The sequence below is a fragment of the Apteryx rowi genome, unplaced genomic scaffold, assembly GCF_003343035.1.
Source record: "Apteryx rowi isolate R43461 unplaced genomic scaffold, aptRow1 scaffold_1589, whole genome shotgun sequence".
In the NCBI taxonomy this organism is placed as follows: Eukaryota; Metazoa; Chordata; class Aves; order Apterygiformes; family Apterygidae; genus Apteryx; species Apteryx rowi.
Window position 1 is genome coordinate 9,100 of NW_020447851.1, and position 11,412 is coordinate 20,511.

Consider the following 11,412-nt stretch of genomic DNA (forward strand, 5'->3'; position numbering starts at 1 on the left):
CAGGTCTCTAGCACCGAACTACATCACCACGAGGCGTCCGCTCTCCTCCTCTTTGGTCCCCGTCGCCTCGCCTCGGCCCCGGCTTCCGTGGGGCGTCCCCACGTCCCTCCAGCCGGTCGGGGCTTCGCACTCACCGTGGCTCTGGCGAAGACCTCAGCCTGCCGGAGCGCGAGGAGGTCTCCTACAGCCTGCGCCGGCGGCGGGGATTTTCCCACGGCATGGCAGTACGTGCCGTGCCGTGCCGTGCCGTGCCGTGCCGTGCCCACCTTGGGGGAATGCCGGAAGACGGCCGCTTAGATTGCCCAGCCTGGGGTTTGGTGGGTCCGCAGGTGGGTGTCCTCACTCCGCCCAGCCCTGGCCCTTGAACGCCGTCACCTGGGCTGGTCTGAGCAGGAGCCGTTGCTGGTGCTCGCTCACTCGGATCGGGAGAAAAGTAACCCTCGGGTGGCTTTGGAACCGTCTTAACAGCAAAAACGTCCGTGGCTTATCAAAAGTTAGCATCATCTAACACGTTAACCGATTCAATTGTTTCGGCTGGGGTGATCAAGCGATAGCCTAGTATGGTTTTAACTAATTGTCGCACTAACGACTTAATGACAAACACAACAATAATCGGTGGGAACAGCCCGTACAACATCCATTGAACAGTCCGTGCCCACCACCCACCGAGCCCGGCAGCAAGTGTCCCTGCCAAGCACCGCTGGCGCGCTCCTCTTGCAACGGTGGCAGCACGCYGCATCTGCTCTAGGACGTTGGCGACGCTACGCCAGCTGTGCRGGACATAAAAGCAGCGGTCTGCTCCTTCTAGGCCTAAGTGTTGGCAGAGACCTCCAGATGTGGCAAGCAGGAGGTCAAGGCCTAACTGGTTCTCTAAGGTCATCTGTGAGTCGGCATGAAGTGCCACGCRTAGGGAAGAGGCAGCATCCGTGGTACTGTTCACGTGGAGTCCTAGCGCTGCGGCCAGAGCAAACAACTCTGCTTTAGGCTTGAGCTATCCAACAGGCGGCATCAGGGCCCTTAGGCTGTTCGGTGCCCACCTCTGGAAAGCAGGCCGTGAACGGCGTCGACGCGTTGCAGAATAGGAGTTATTCATGTCACTAGTTGTCAGCAAGGCTCCTGGGAGAGGGAGGACACATCCTAGCGTGCACCGTCCTTGGAACTGAAGAGGAAGTCTTGCCCGTGCGGTGTCCCCACGGAGCCACCCCAAGGCTTGAGGGAGGTCACGAACAGCAGCAGGACACTTCTGCTCTTTGCATGGGAAGAAGTCGGCATCATCGTCGGGACRCTCATAATAAGAGACGTTAATAAAAGTACRAAGTTTATCTACAAAACACAGGGGAATAAGGGCAATGCCGAGCTCCCAAATATAGGGTCAGACATGTGCATCATCGTGTGGACCAGCAAAGTTATTAGAGGTATCCAAGCACTGACTARTATTCATCTGGATGTACCAAGGAACGGTATACCAAAAATTTACAACATGGGATCAAGGGTACGCTGCCCACTGCTCCACTTCCCGACAGCACTTCTGAAAGCGGGGTCGGGTTCCCYCATTGCAATAGGCAAGAACAAAATCAGAGGCGTTAAGATACAAGATATTATCAGGGGTGGTGTAAAAATAATCCACTCTTGCAGTGAGGGCGCAGCCTTTCTGGAACCCCAAAATTTGGAAGTTCTCTGGACTGTTGTACGTGGTTCAGTTGTGTTGGCAAGTTACTTCCAAACAGAAGGTCGCGTCTGACAAGGGGGCAGCTAAGGGCAAATGGTCCACCCCGGGAAAGGGGGCCCGTGTATCCCGTGGGGCAAGGGCGTGATTGGCTCCACCTGTGGAGGGGAAAACTTCAAGGTCATCCCAAGCAGCAGCATTTGTCTCAGCAGCGGCAAGGGGAACTGCTAAATCTTCTGCTGAGCTAACATCACTCATACACAAAACCCAGCCAGACACCTCGAGGGCTTGGGAGATGCTGCGTACAAGAGGAGCAGCAGCATTCTCAGTGGCTGGGTGATCCGGACTATGCAGAGTTTATCCAGGGATCAGCAGTATTACTGGGGAAAAGGAAAAGAAAACAACAGTAGAAGTGGCTGGCGACCACACATGTCACCCATACCGGCGAAGGCCGTGTCGATGTAGGTCTCGCAGGGCTAAGCTTCCTCCCATTCCAAAAACCAGGATTCCGAGAAGAACTCCGGTGAGAACTTTTATCTCCATGTTGGCGTGGAGGGCRCGTTCTTCCAGGGACGTGGTGGCATTTTCCACCTGTAAAGAAAACACAATTTCTTTGGCTCAGTTGGGTAAGATATCTCGCAAGCGTGAYATGACACCGGCCCTGGACGGTATAACCGGTCCAAGCCCGTCCCCCAAGGGGGCGGGTGAGAGTAACAGCGATGTGTTTATCATTGGGTAACTTGGCACAAATCACATCTCCTGCGTTCCTGCGAACCTGAATCGGCTTCTCCTCTTCCCGTGAGGGACAGAGGAAAAAGCWCTCTCAGTCGGATGTCCCCAGTGGGAGAAAGAACTGTTGCAGGCACACGCTGCTTCCCACAGATGTGCACGACATCCTCCGCGTCCTAACTTGGTATCATCATTTCGGGCACATCGGGCCTTACGCTGGGCCTTCAATAATCCGTTGGCATGTTTGACTATCCCGTTAGCCTGGGGACAGCAGGACGGATGATACACCCACCAAATGCCTTCATCCATGAACAATCATACAGTGGTTTTATTCTTAAAAGGTGCCCCGTCATCTGGTGGGATCTCTCYTGGCCACGGTAACGCTGCGAACCAGCGCTGTAAACCTTCCAGGACGGATTCCCCGTTTTGTTTTCTGCATGGATGGACTCTCGTTAATCCTGATATCATCTCCACCCCCACCAATACGTATTGCCATCCCTGTGGGGATCGGGGTAAGGGCCCGATAAAAATCTACTTGCCACGTTTCCCATAGTCCTTTCGCTTGCCGGAGTTGCTGGAACGCTACCTTGCTCCCAGTTTTACACCCTCGTAACCGTAATACTGCAAAAAATATATAATAATACTGCAACCCACTACTACATGCCTGCGCTGCTGCACCTTCCCGGGCCACCCTCGCTGTCGACCTTTGTCGTAAAGGTCTTCAGGACCAGAGGGCCCCACTTTCACGCGAAGCCACGTTAGCAAGTTGTGTATTACCTGCGTGTCAGTCCGCATTCCTGCATCCAGCAGCAAACGCCTGGTCTTGGCTGACTGGTCTGCGGTGGTATTTAAACCAGCTGCAGGGGTATCAGTATCTTGCTGCGCATTTACATGACCCACAGCTAAACTCCRACCATTATCTCGGGCTAATTCCCGTAAATGCTCCCCCAGTTTCTTCCCCCACACTGCAGTTTCTCCTGTTTTCCACTTCTTGCGCTCCCAGCGCGGGAGCCACCGAGCAGCTCCGGCCCAGACAGCGYGCGAGTCTCTGTACACRTAGCAGGTTCCTCCACTGAAAGTCTCTACAGCCGCAGTTAGCTCAGCTGCCTGAGCTGGTCCCTCCAGATCAATCCGAAACCGTTCCTGTCCGTCTGCCCTAATTCCTGCAGCTCGGCCCCTCCGGTTTCCTCGCTCCCGAATAGCACTACCGTCCGTGAACCAGACCGACTTCCGCATGTCCTTATGAGCCAAAATGCCGTCAGGGTCTGGGGCATTGGGTGCTGGGAAAGCTGAGGGATCTGCAGGTCCCGGGGCCTGCCACGCCGTGGGAATTTCTGACAGTCTGGCAGGGCAGGCAGCGGCGCTGCCGGGCCACGTCCGATGGGCTAGATAGATAAAATATCCACTTCTGCACAGTGGGATGCGTGGTTACGCCCTGAGGAAGGGAGGCATCCTCCCGAATTCCCCACAGGAGGGGAAACGGGGTCCGGACCGTAGTRTCCACATCGTCTCCGGTGATGGACTCCATATCCAACAGGGCTTGATAAACTGCAAGTAGCCCTTTCTCAGGGTTTCAGGTTACCGGTCTGTGGCTCCCCTCCGTGTTTGGCCCCCCCAAAGGCAAGGGGAATGAGGGATCCGCCCTCTGGGGCCTTTGCCACAGTCCCCATGGATATCCCGCATCGCTGATCCCAAAATGCAACTCATCAGGCCCAGATGGAAACCCTGGACCCATAGTTTGGTATTGCTGAACTGAGCGAATTAAGACTCTGAGGGCTTCTTCGTGCTCTGGCCCCCGTCTCCAGTCACTTCTTTAATAAATTATACAATGGTCTGGCGATTGACTAAAACCTGGAATACGCTTTTGCCAGAACCCCAACGTCCCTCACGCTTGCTTTAATTCTTTGCCATGGGAAGGGGATGGAGGATTTTCTGAACCGGGTAAGGACATCTGGAGGAACCGTCCTCCGGCCACCCCGCCAGATCACCCCCAGGAAYTGGACTTCTTTACTCGGTCCTTGCTGCTTCTCAGGGGGAATATCCCCCCCTCCCAGAGTGCGGAAATGGCTCTTGATGGTGTCCGTGGCATGGACCACTGCTTCTTCGGTATCGGCCACGATAAGGATGTCGTCTATGCACTGTAACCATGTCATTCCCGATGGCCGTGAGACCCTTTCTAAGTCCTTGGCAAGACGGTATGAGCTGCGGCTGGGGAAAGTTTGACCCCCCGGGGGGGGGGGGTTGCATGGGTCCCCTCTCTGTGCAGTCTTGGAGGCCAGTATACTTCTGAGCGGCCATGCGGGCCAGCTCCCACGGGGAGGTGCCTTACCAGGATCGTCACCCTCGTCTCACCTTCATCTGGCCCCATCCAGCTGCTGGGATGGCGCGGACCAGCCTGGCCCCATCCAGCTGCTGGGATGGCGCGGACCAGCCTGGCCCCATCCAGCTGCTGGGACGGCGCGGACCAGCCTGACCCCGTCCAGCTCCCCGGGGCCGGCATGGACCATCCCACCCCGGTCCGGGGCGCCCCGTCCCAGCACAGACCAGGCTGTGCAGCGATGGGCTGCAGCGTTCCCGGGCACTCAGCTCCCCCCCCCCCGGGCGCAGTGCCGGCCCAGCCGCCGGGCCTGGACAGCCTTCCACCCTTCTCGCCCCATCCCGGGACCGGCCAGACGCAAGGGGAAGGTGCCGTGGCTGCCGCCGCCCTGCAGCGCTTTGCCGCCGGCTCCGCTCCTCGTTTCCCCGGGGTCCGCAGCCAGACCAGGCACCGAGCCCCGCCGAGTCGGCACCGTCCCGGCTGCAGCCGGCGCCTGGTGGGATGCGACCTGGGCTGCGCCGCTGCTGAGCTCCGGGCAGCGCCGGCTGCAGCCTCCGGAGGGTTTGGCCGCAGTGTCCCGGTCGGCTCGCCCTGCCGCCTGCCGTGACGGGCCGTGACGGGCCGGGCCGTGCACGCGATGCCCCAACGGCTCTGAGCGGAGCGAGACGCCCCGCGCCCGCCTTGTGCAGCGGTGTGGCTGGAGCCCTCCCCGTGCACAGCCCCTGGACGCGGTCCTGCCGCACCTCCGGGCCGGGAAGTGCAGGAGAGCTGCCGGAGCCCCTCTGCTGCCGGCAGCACAGCCAGGCTCACCGGGGAGCCAGGGCTCAGCATCGTGCCGGGGCTCAGCATCGTGCCGGGGCTCAGCAATGTGCTGGGGCTCAGCATTGTGCCCACGGCTCAGCAATGTGACAGGGCTCAGCATCATGACCGGGGCTCAGCATCATGCCTGGGCTCAGCATCGTGCCAGTGTGCCAGGACTCAGCAGTGTGCCAGGGCTCAGCAATGTGCTGGGGGTCAGCATCATGACCAGGGCTCAGCATAATGCTGGGGCTCAACAATGTGCCAGTGCTCAGTAACGTGCCAGGGCTCAACATCATGTCAGGCTCAGCATTGTGCCCAGGCTCAGCATCGTGCCAGTGCTCAGCAGTGTGCCCGGGCTCAGCAATGTGCTGGAGCTCAGCAATGTGCTGGGGCTCAGCATCGTGCCTGGGCTCAGCATCGTGCCCGCGCTCAGCAATGTGCTGGGGCTCAGCATTGTGCCTGGGCTCAGCATCATGCCGGGGCTCAGCATCGTGCCCGTGCTCAGCATCGTGCCCGTGCTCAGCATCGTGCCAGTGCTCAGCATCGTGCCCGCGCTCAGCAATGTGCGGGGGCTCAGCAGCAGAGCGGGCACGTCCTACAGCTGACACCAGCAGCAGCGTGGGCTGAGCCTGGCAGGGCCCGGAGGCTCTGCGGCACGGCGGTGCTGCGATGCAGGACGCTTCCTGCGCAGGTGGCAGGGACAGGARCCCCCGGAAAGCCGCGAGCACGTCCTGCCACCAGCCCGTCCCGCGGCCAAGGCCGGCGGCGCTCGCCGGGGAGCCACTGCCCTCCGAGAGCCAGGATCGAGCCAGGACCGCCTGGCGCCTGGCGCTGCCAAGCACGCGCGTCAGCAGCACGCGCCGCTCGTGGCGACGAGCCCTGGCCGCAGCGGGCACCGGGCAGCAGCCGCGTCCCGCTCCCACGGGCCAGAGGAGCCGCGGGGCGCAGGTACTTTCAGAATACTTTATTTTGTACATACAGTTTGTTAGCGCATGGCAGCGGGCCGGCGCGGCCCCGCCGTGGGGCAGGGGCAGGCGCCCAGGCTGGGCTCGAAGCTGGGGGGAGCGGGGCCGCGGGGCCGGGCAAGCGGGGCGGCGCGAGCTGTGCCGGCGGCAGCATCCTCCGCGCGGCCAGGAGCCCTGGGGTGCCGGGCGCCCCCCCACTCCGCACGCCTGCCCCATGCCCTGGGCACGCGTGCCCACTGGGTCCCCAGCACCCCACGCCTGCCCCCAGGACCCCCGCGCGGGGGGTCTCTGCCGTGGCAGCAGCCAGCACGTCCCCGGCCCCGCGGCCCCCCCCGCCTCCCCTGCACCCGGGGCTGGGGCCAGGCGCCCCGCGCCGCAGCCGGACCCGTCCTCGCCCCCGCTCTGGGCCCGGCCGCCCCCAACGCAGGGGTAAAGTGCAACGAAGGCCCGGGCGAGGGGTGCAGCGCCGGGGGGGCGCCCCCCCCACAGCAGCCCCACGCCGGGCAGGAGGCGAGCGGCAGGGCAGGCAGAGCCCCCCGAGCCCGGCGCCGCTCCCTCCCGGGCTGCCCTGCCCCACGGCACAGGGCGCCCGCTGGCCGGGGACCGGCGACCGCGGGCTGCCGGAGCTGGCGGAGCTGGCGGCCTGGGAGCCGTGACCATGGGACGCCGGAGCTGCCAGCCCAGGAGCAGCGACCACAGGGCACCGGAGCTGCTGGCCTGGAGATCCGTGACCATGGGATGGCGGAGCTGCCAGCTCGGAGAGCCGTGACCACAGGATGCCGGAGCTGCTGGCTTGGAGATCCGCGACCACAGGACACCGGAGCTGCCGGCCCGGAGAGCCATGACCACGGGATACCAGAGCTGCTGGCTTGGAGATCCACGATCACAGGATGCTGGAGCTGCCGGCTTGGAGAGCCGCGACCATGGGCCGCTGGAGCTGCCGGCCCAGCTCCGCAGCCCCCACGGGTGCGTGGCGCCGGGGCCGAGGCCAGGCAGGCCCGTCCGGCACGGGGGCACCGGGGCCGCCCCGCGCGCAGCCCGGGCCCYGCGGCTACTGCAGGTAGCGATAGGCCTTGAAACAGTGATTGCCGGAGTCGGCCACCACCACGTGTCCGTCCGAGGTGAGCGCCAGGCCCTGCGGCCCGTACAGCGGGTCGGCGGCCGTGTTGATGTAGGAGAGGAAGGAGCCCGAGCTGTCGAAGACCTGCGGAGACAGGGACTGAGAGAGCCGCCGTTCCCCCTGCCACCGCTGCCCCCTCCTCGCTGCCACCGGCCCGGCACGGCACCGTCCCCACGGACCCCAGCTGCCCCAGAGTTCACGGACCCCATCACCGTCCTGGCCGCCCCCATGGGTGCATGGACCCCATCCTTGTCCTGGCTGTCCCCAGGGTGCACGGACCCTGTCCCCATCTTGGCCACCCCCCTAGGTGCACAGACCCCATCCCCTTCCTGGGCACCCCATGGGCGCATGGACCCCATCCTTGTCCTGGCCGCCCCCAGGGTGCACAGACCCCCTCCTGGCCGCCCCCATGGGTGCACGGACCCCGTCCCTGCCCCAGCCGTCTCCATGGGTGCACGGACCCCGTCCTGGCCACCCCGGCCGCCCCCACGGGCACAGGGACCTCGTCCTGCTCAGCTCCGTCCCTGCTCAGCCCAGCCTGCCCTTTGCACACGTCTAGAGCAGCGGTTGGTGCCACAAATYCCCGTCCCTGCCCAGGACCAGCTCTGCGCACCGGCCGCCCGCGGGACCGGCTGCCGGACGGGGCTGGGGCTGGGTCTCGCCCCAGGAGGGCTGGGGGAGCGCGCTGGGGCGGCGGGGCTGCCGGTGGGGCTGCCCTCGCGCTGCGACGGCCGGTGCAGCCCGGCCGGGCGCGACGGCGGGAGAGCAAGGGCCCGTGCTCGTACCTGAATGCGGCTGTTGCCCCAGTCGGCCACGATAATGTTGCCGTTGGCATCCACGGCCACGCCGGTGGGGGCATTGAACTGCCCGTTCCCCTCGCCGTGCGACCCAAACTTGAAGAGGAACTCGCCGTCCGCATTGTACACCTGCAGGAGGGAGCAGTCAGCACGGCACGGCACGGTGCGGCATGGCACGGCACAGCACGGCACGGCACGGCACGGCACGGCACGGCACGGCGTGGGGCAGCTCCCAGGGGGAGGCGCGGGGCCGGTGCGCACCGGGGGTCCTGGCACAGCAGGGCACCCACGGGCCCCCGGCCGCGGGACGCCGGGAACGGGGCCGCCGCCACCACGCTCACCTTCACGGAGTGGTTGTGGAAGTCGGTCACCACAATCTCGTTCTTGTTGTTGACCGCCACGAAATGGGGCCCTGGGGAAGAGAGGTGCTGAGCTGGGGACGGGGACGGCCCCGGTGTCCCGCGCCGGGGCAAGCGGTGCCACCGGACAGTCCCGACCCCCGCACRCCCGGTTAGTGCGGGTTAGTGTCACGCCAGCAGCCGGTGAGCCCAGGCGCGAGGGCGTTAGTGCACGCAGTGACCGCCCGCCCCCGGGCCAGCTGGGGGCCGCGGAGGGCCAGCCCACGCCGGGCACACAGTCCTGCACCGGGCACACGGTCCTGCACCAGGCAGGCGGTCCTGCACCGGGCAGTCCCACACTGGACAGACAGTCCTGCACCGGGCAGACAGTCCTGCACCGGGCACACGGTCCTGCACCAGGCAGACGGTCCTGTACCGAGCAGTCCCACACCGGACAGATAGTCCTGCATCGGGCACACAGTCTTGCACCGGGCAGACGGTCCTGCACCGGGCAGTCCTGCACCAGACAGACAGTCCTGCACCGGGCAGACGGTCCTGCACCAGGCAGTCCCACACTGGACAGACAGTCCTGCATCGGGCACACAGTCATGCACCAGGCAGAGAGTTCTGCACCAGGCAGATGGTCACGCACCGGACAGACAGTCCTGCACCAGACAGACAGTCCTGCATTGGGCACACAGTCATGCACTGGGCAGACAGTCATGCACCGGGCAGACGGTTGTGCACTGGGCAGTCCTGCACCGGACAGACAGTCCTGCGCTGGGCAGACAGTCCTGCAACAGGCAGTCCTGCACCGGGCAGACGGTCCCACACCAGGCAGACAGTCCCACGTTGGGCAGACGGTCCTGCACCAGGCAGACAGTCGTGCACCGGGCTGGGGAAGCGGCGCGATCCCTGAGCCCGAGGCAGCGCGGCACCCCTCCCGTCGCAGCCCAGACCCCAGGCGCCCTGGCGCGGCACGGCGCTCCAGCCGGCAACGGCGAGGCGCACGGTACTCACCCAGCCCCGGCCCCGGCCCAGCGGGAAGCCAAAGGCATGCAGTAAGGAACAGGGGACTTGCCAGTTGGTGTATTACCATCGAGTGTACCTGCAAACTGCCGCTCAGCCGTGCCACGGCTCCCGAACTTGGTGACGAGCTTGCCGTTGGACTGGAAGATGAAGACGCAGCAGGCTTTGTTGTCCACCACGATGATGTGGCCGTTGCGGTCCACGGCTACGCCCTTGGGGCCCATCAGCCGCCCGGCGCCGATCTTGGTCTGCGGGTGGGAGACGGGCGTCAGGCAGCGCCCGGAGCCTCCGTGCCGGCCGCCCCGGCCGTGCCGCCCGCTCACCTTGAACTTGCCCTCGGGGGAGAAGATGCTGACCCAGCGGTTGTCGTAGTCTGCGATGATGATGTCCCCGTTCATGTCCACGGTGACGCCCGTGGGGCGCTGGAGCTGGCCAGGGGAGCGGCCCCGCACGCCGAACCGCAGCCGGAACTGGCCCTCGTTGGAAAACACCTGGAGGCCCGAGCGGGGGCTCGGGTGAGCGGGGCCGGACGCGAGCCGGGGGCGAAACCCGTCCCGCAGGGGCCCGGGGGCAGCGCCCGGCCGGCTCCTACCTGCACGCACTGGTTATTGCTGTCGGCCACCACGATGCGGCCCGTGCTGGAGGTGGAGATGCCCTGGAGGTTGGTGAACTCCCCCTTCTCCCGACCGCGGCTTCCTGCAGGCGGACACGGGTGAGGGGCCCCATCGCGCGCCGCGTGTCCCCCCTCCACCCCYGGCCCCGCGGCCGCCCCGCGCCGGCTCACCCACGCGGAAGATGAGCTCGTCCTCGATGGGGTTCTCCTTCTTCTTGCCGCTGCTGTACATGCTGGACGGGCGCCGCACGGCCTTCTGCCGGATGTGCCCGCTGCTGGGCGACTTCACGCGGCGCTTGACGTCATCGGGCGACGGGGGCACGTCGGAGGCCTTGACGGCRCGGACGCGGAAGGGGCTGCCGCGGATGGGCTGCCCGTAGAGCAGGATGGAGAGCAGGAAGTCGCCCTCGGCGCGCGGCGTGTACAGCAGCTCGTAGGTGCCGTTCTTGTTGTCCAGCACCTCGGACTCGGCGGCGCTGCCGTCCGGCGCCGTCACCTGGAAGCGCAGGCTGGCGCTGCCGCTGCGCACCAGCTCCCCGTCCTTGTCCTTGGTGGTGACGCTGAGCGAGGAGGGCTGCCCCACCACGGCGTGCCGCAGCCCCTCGCCCGTGGCCACCGTCTTGTGCGCCGTGGCGCTGGTGGTGATGAGCACGCCCAGGTTGAGGATGGACTTGCGGACGCCGTCGGTCTCCACCACGTAGTCGAGCTGGTCGTTCTCGTGCGGGTGCTCGGGGAACTCCTGGCTGGCCAGCTCGCTCAGCCGCTCGCTCATCTGCTTCTTCACCAGCAGCACCTCCGTCTCCGTGCCGTGGTGCAGCGCCTGCTCCGTGAAGGCGCAGCTGCTGAGGATGTTCTCCTGGCCCTGGCACAGGGCGTCCAGCTGCGCCTGCAGCACCTGCCGAGACAGGAGAGGTCACCGCTGGCACCTGCCGGGATGGGGCACCCGCGGCACCCGCTGCAATGGAGTCATGTGTGGCACCCGCCGGGCTGGGGCACCCGCAGCACCTGCCGCGATGGAGTCATGTGTGGCACCCGCC

The 11,412-nt window shown here is 65.0% G+C and overlaps 1 protein-coding gene across 1 annotated transcript in view; it reads right to left on the minus strand.

Moving 5' to 3' along the window:
- Positions 1-7,510: 7,510 nt before the first annotated feature.
- The window catches only part of TRIM3 (tripartite motif containing 3), an 8,073-nt gene continuing 4,171 nt past the window's right edge, over positions 7,511-11,412 (minus strand). Inside the window, exons 3-9 of the mRNA XM_026059512.1 lie at positions 10,547-11,270; positions 10,355-10,458; positions 10,086-10,253; positions 9,842-10,010; positions 8,737-8,807; positions 8,384-8,524; positions 7,511-7,682 (exon numbers count right to left, since the gene is read on the minus strand). Of these exons, the coding sequence (XP_025915297.1) occupies positions 7,530-7,682; positions 8,384-8,524; positions 8,737-8,807; positions 9,842-10,010; positions 10,086-10,253; positions 10,355-10,458; positions 10,547-11,270 (1,530 nt within the window). The 3' untranslated portion in view covers positions 7,511-7,529. The remainder of the gene's footprint in view (positions 7,683-8,383; positions 8,525-8,736; positions 8,808-9,841; positions 10,011-10,085; positions 10,254-10,354; positions 10,459-10,546; positions 11,271-11,412) is intronic.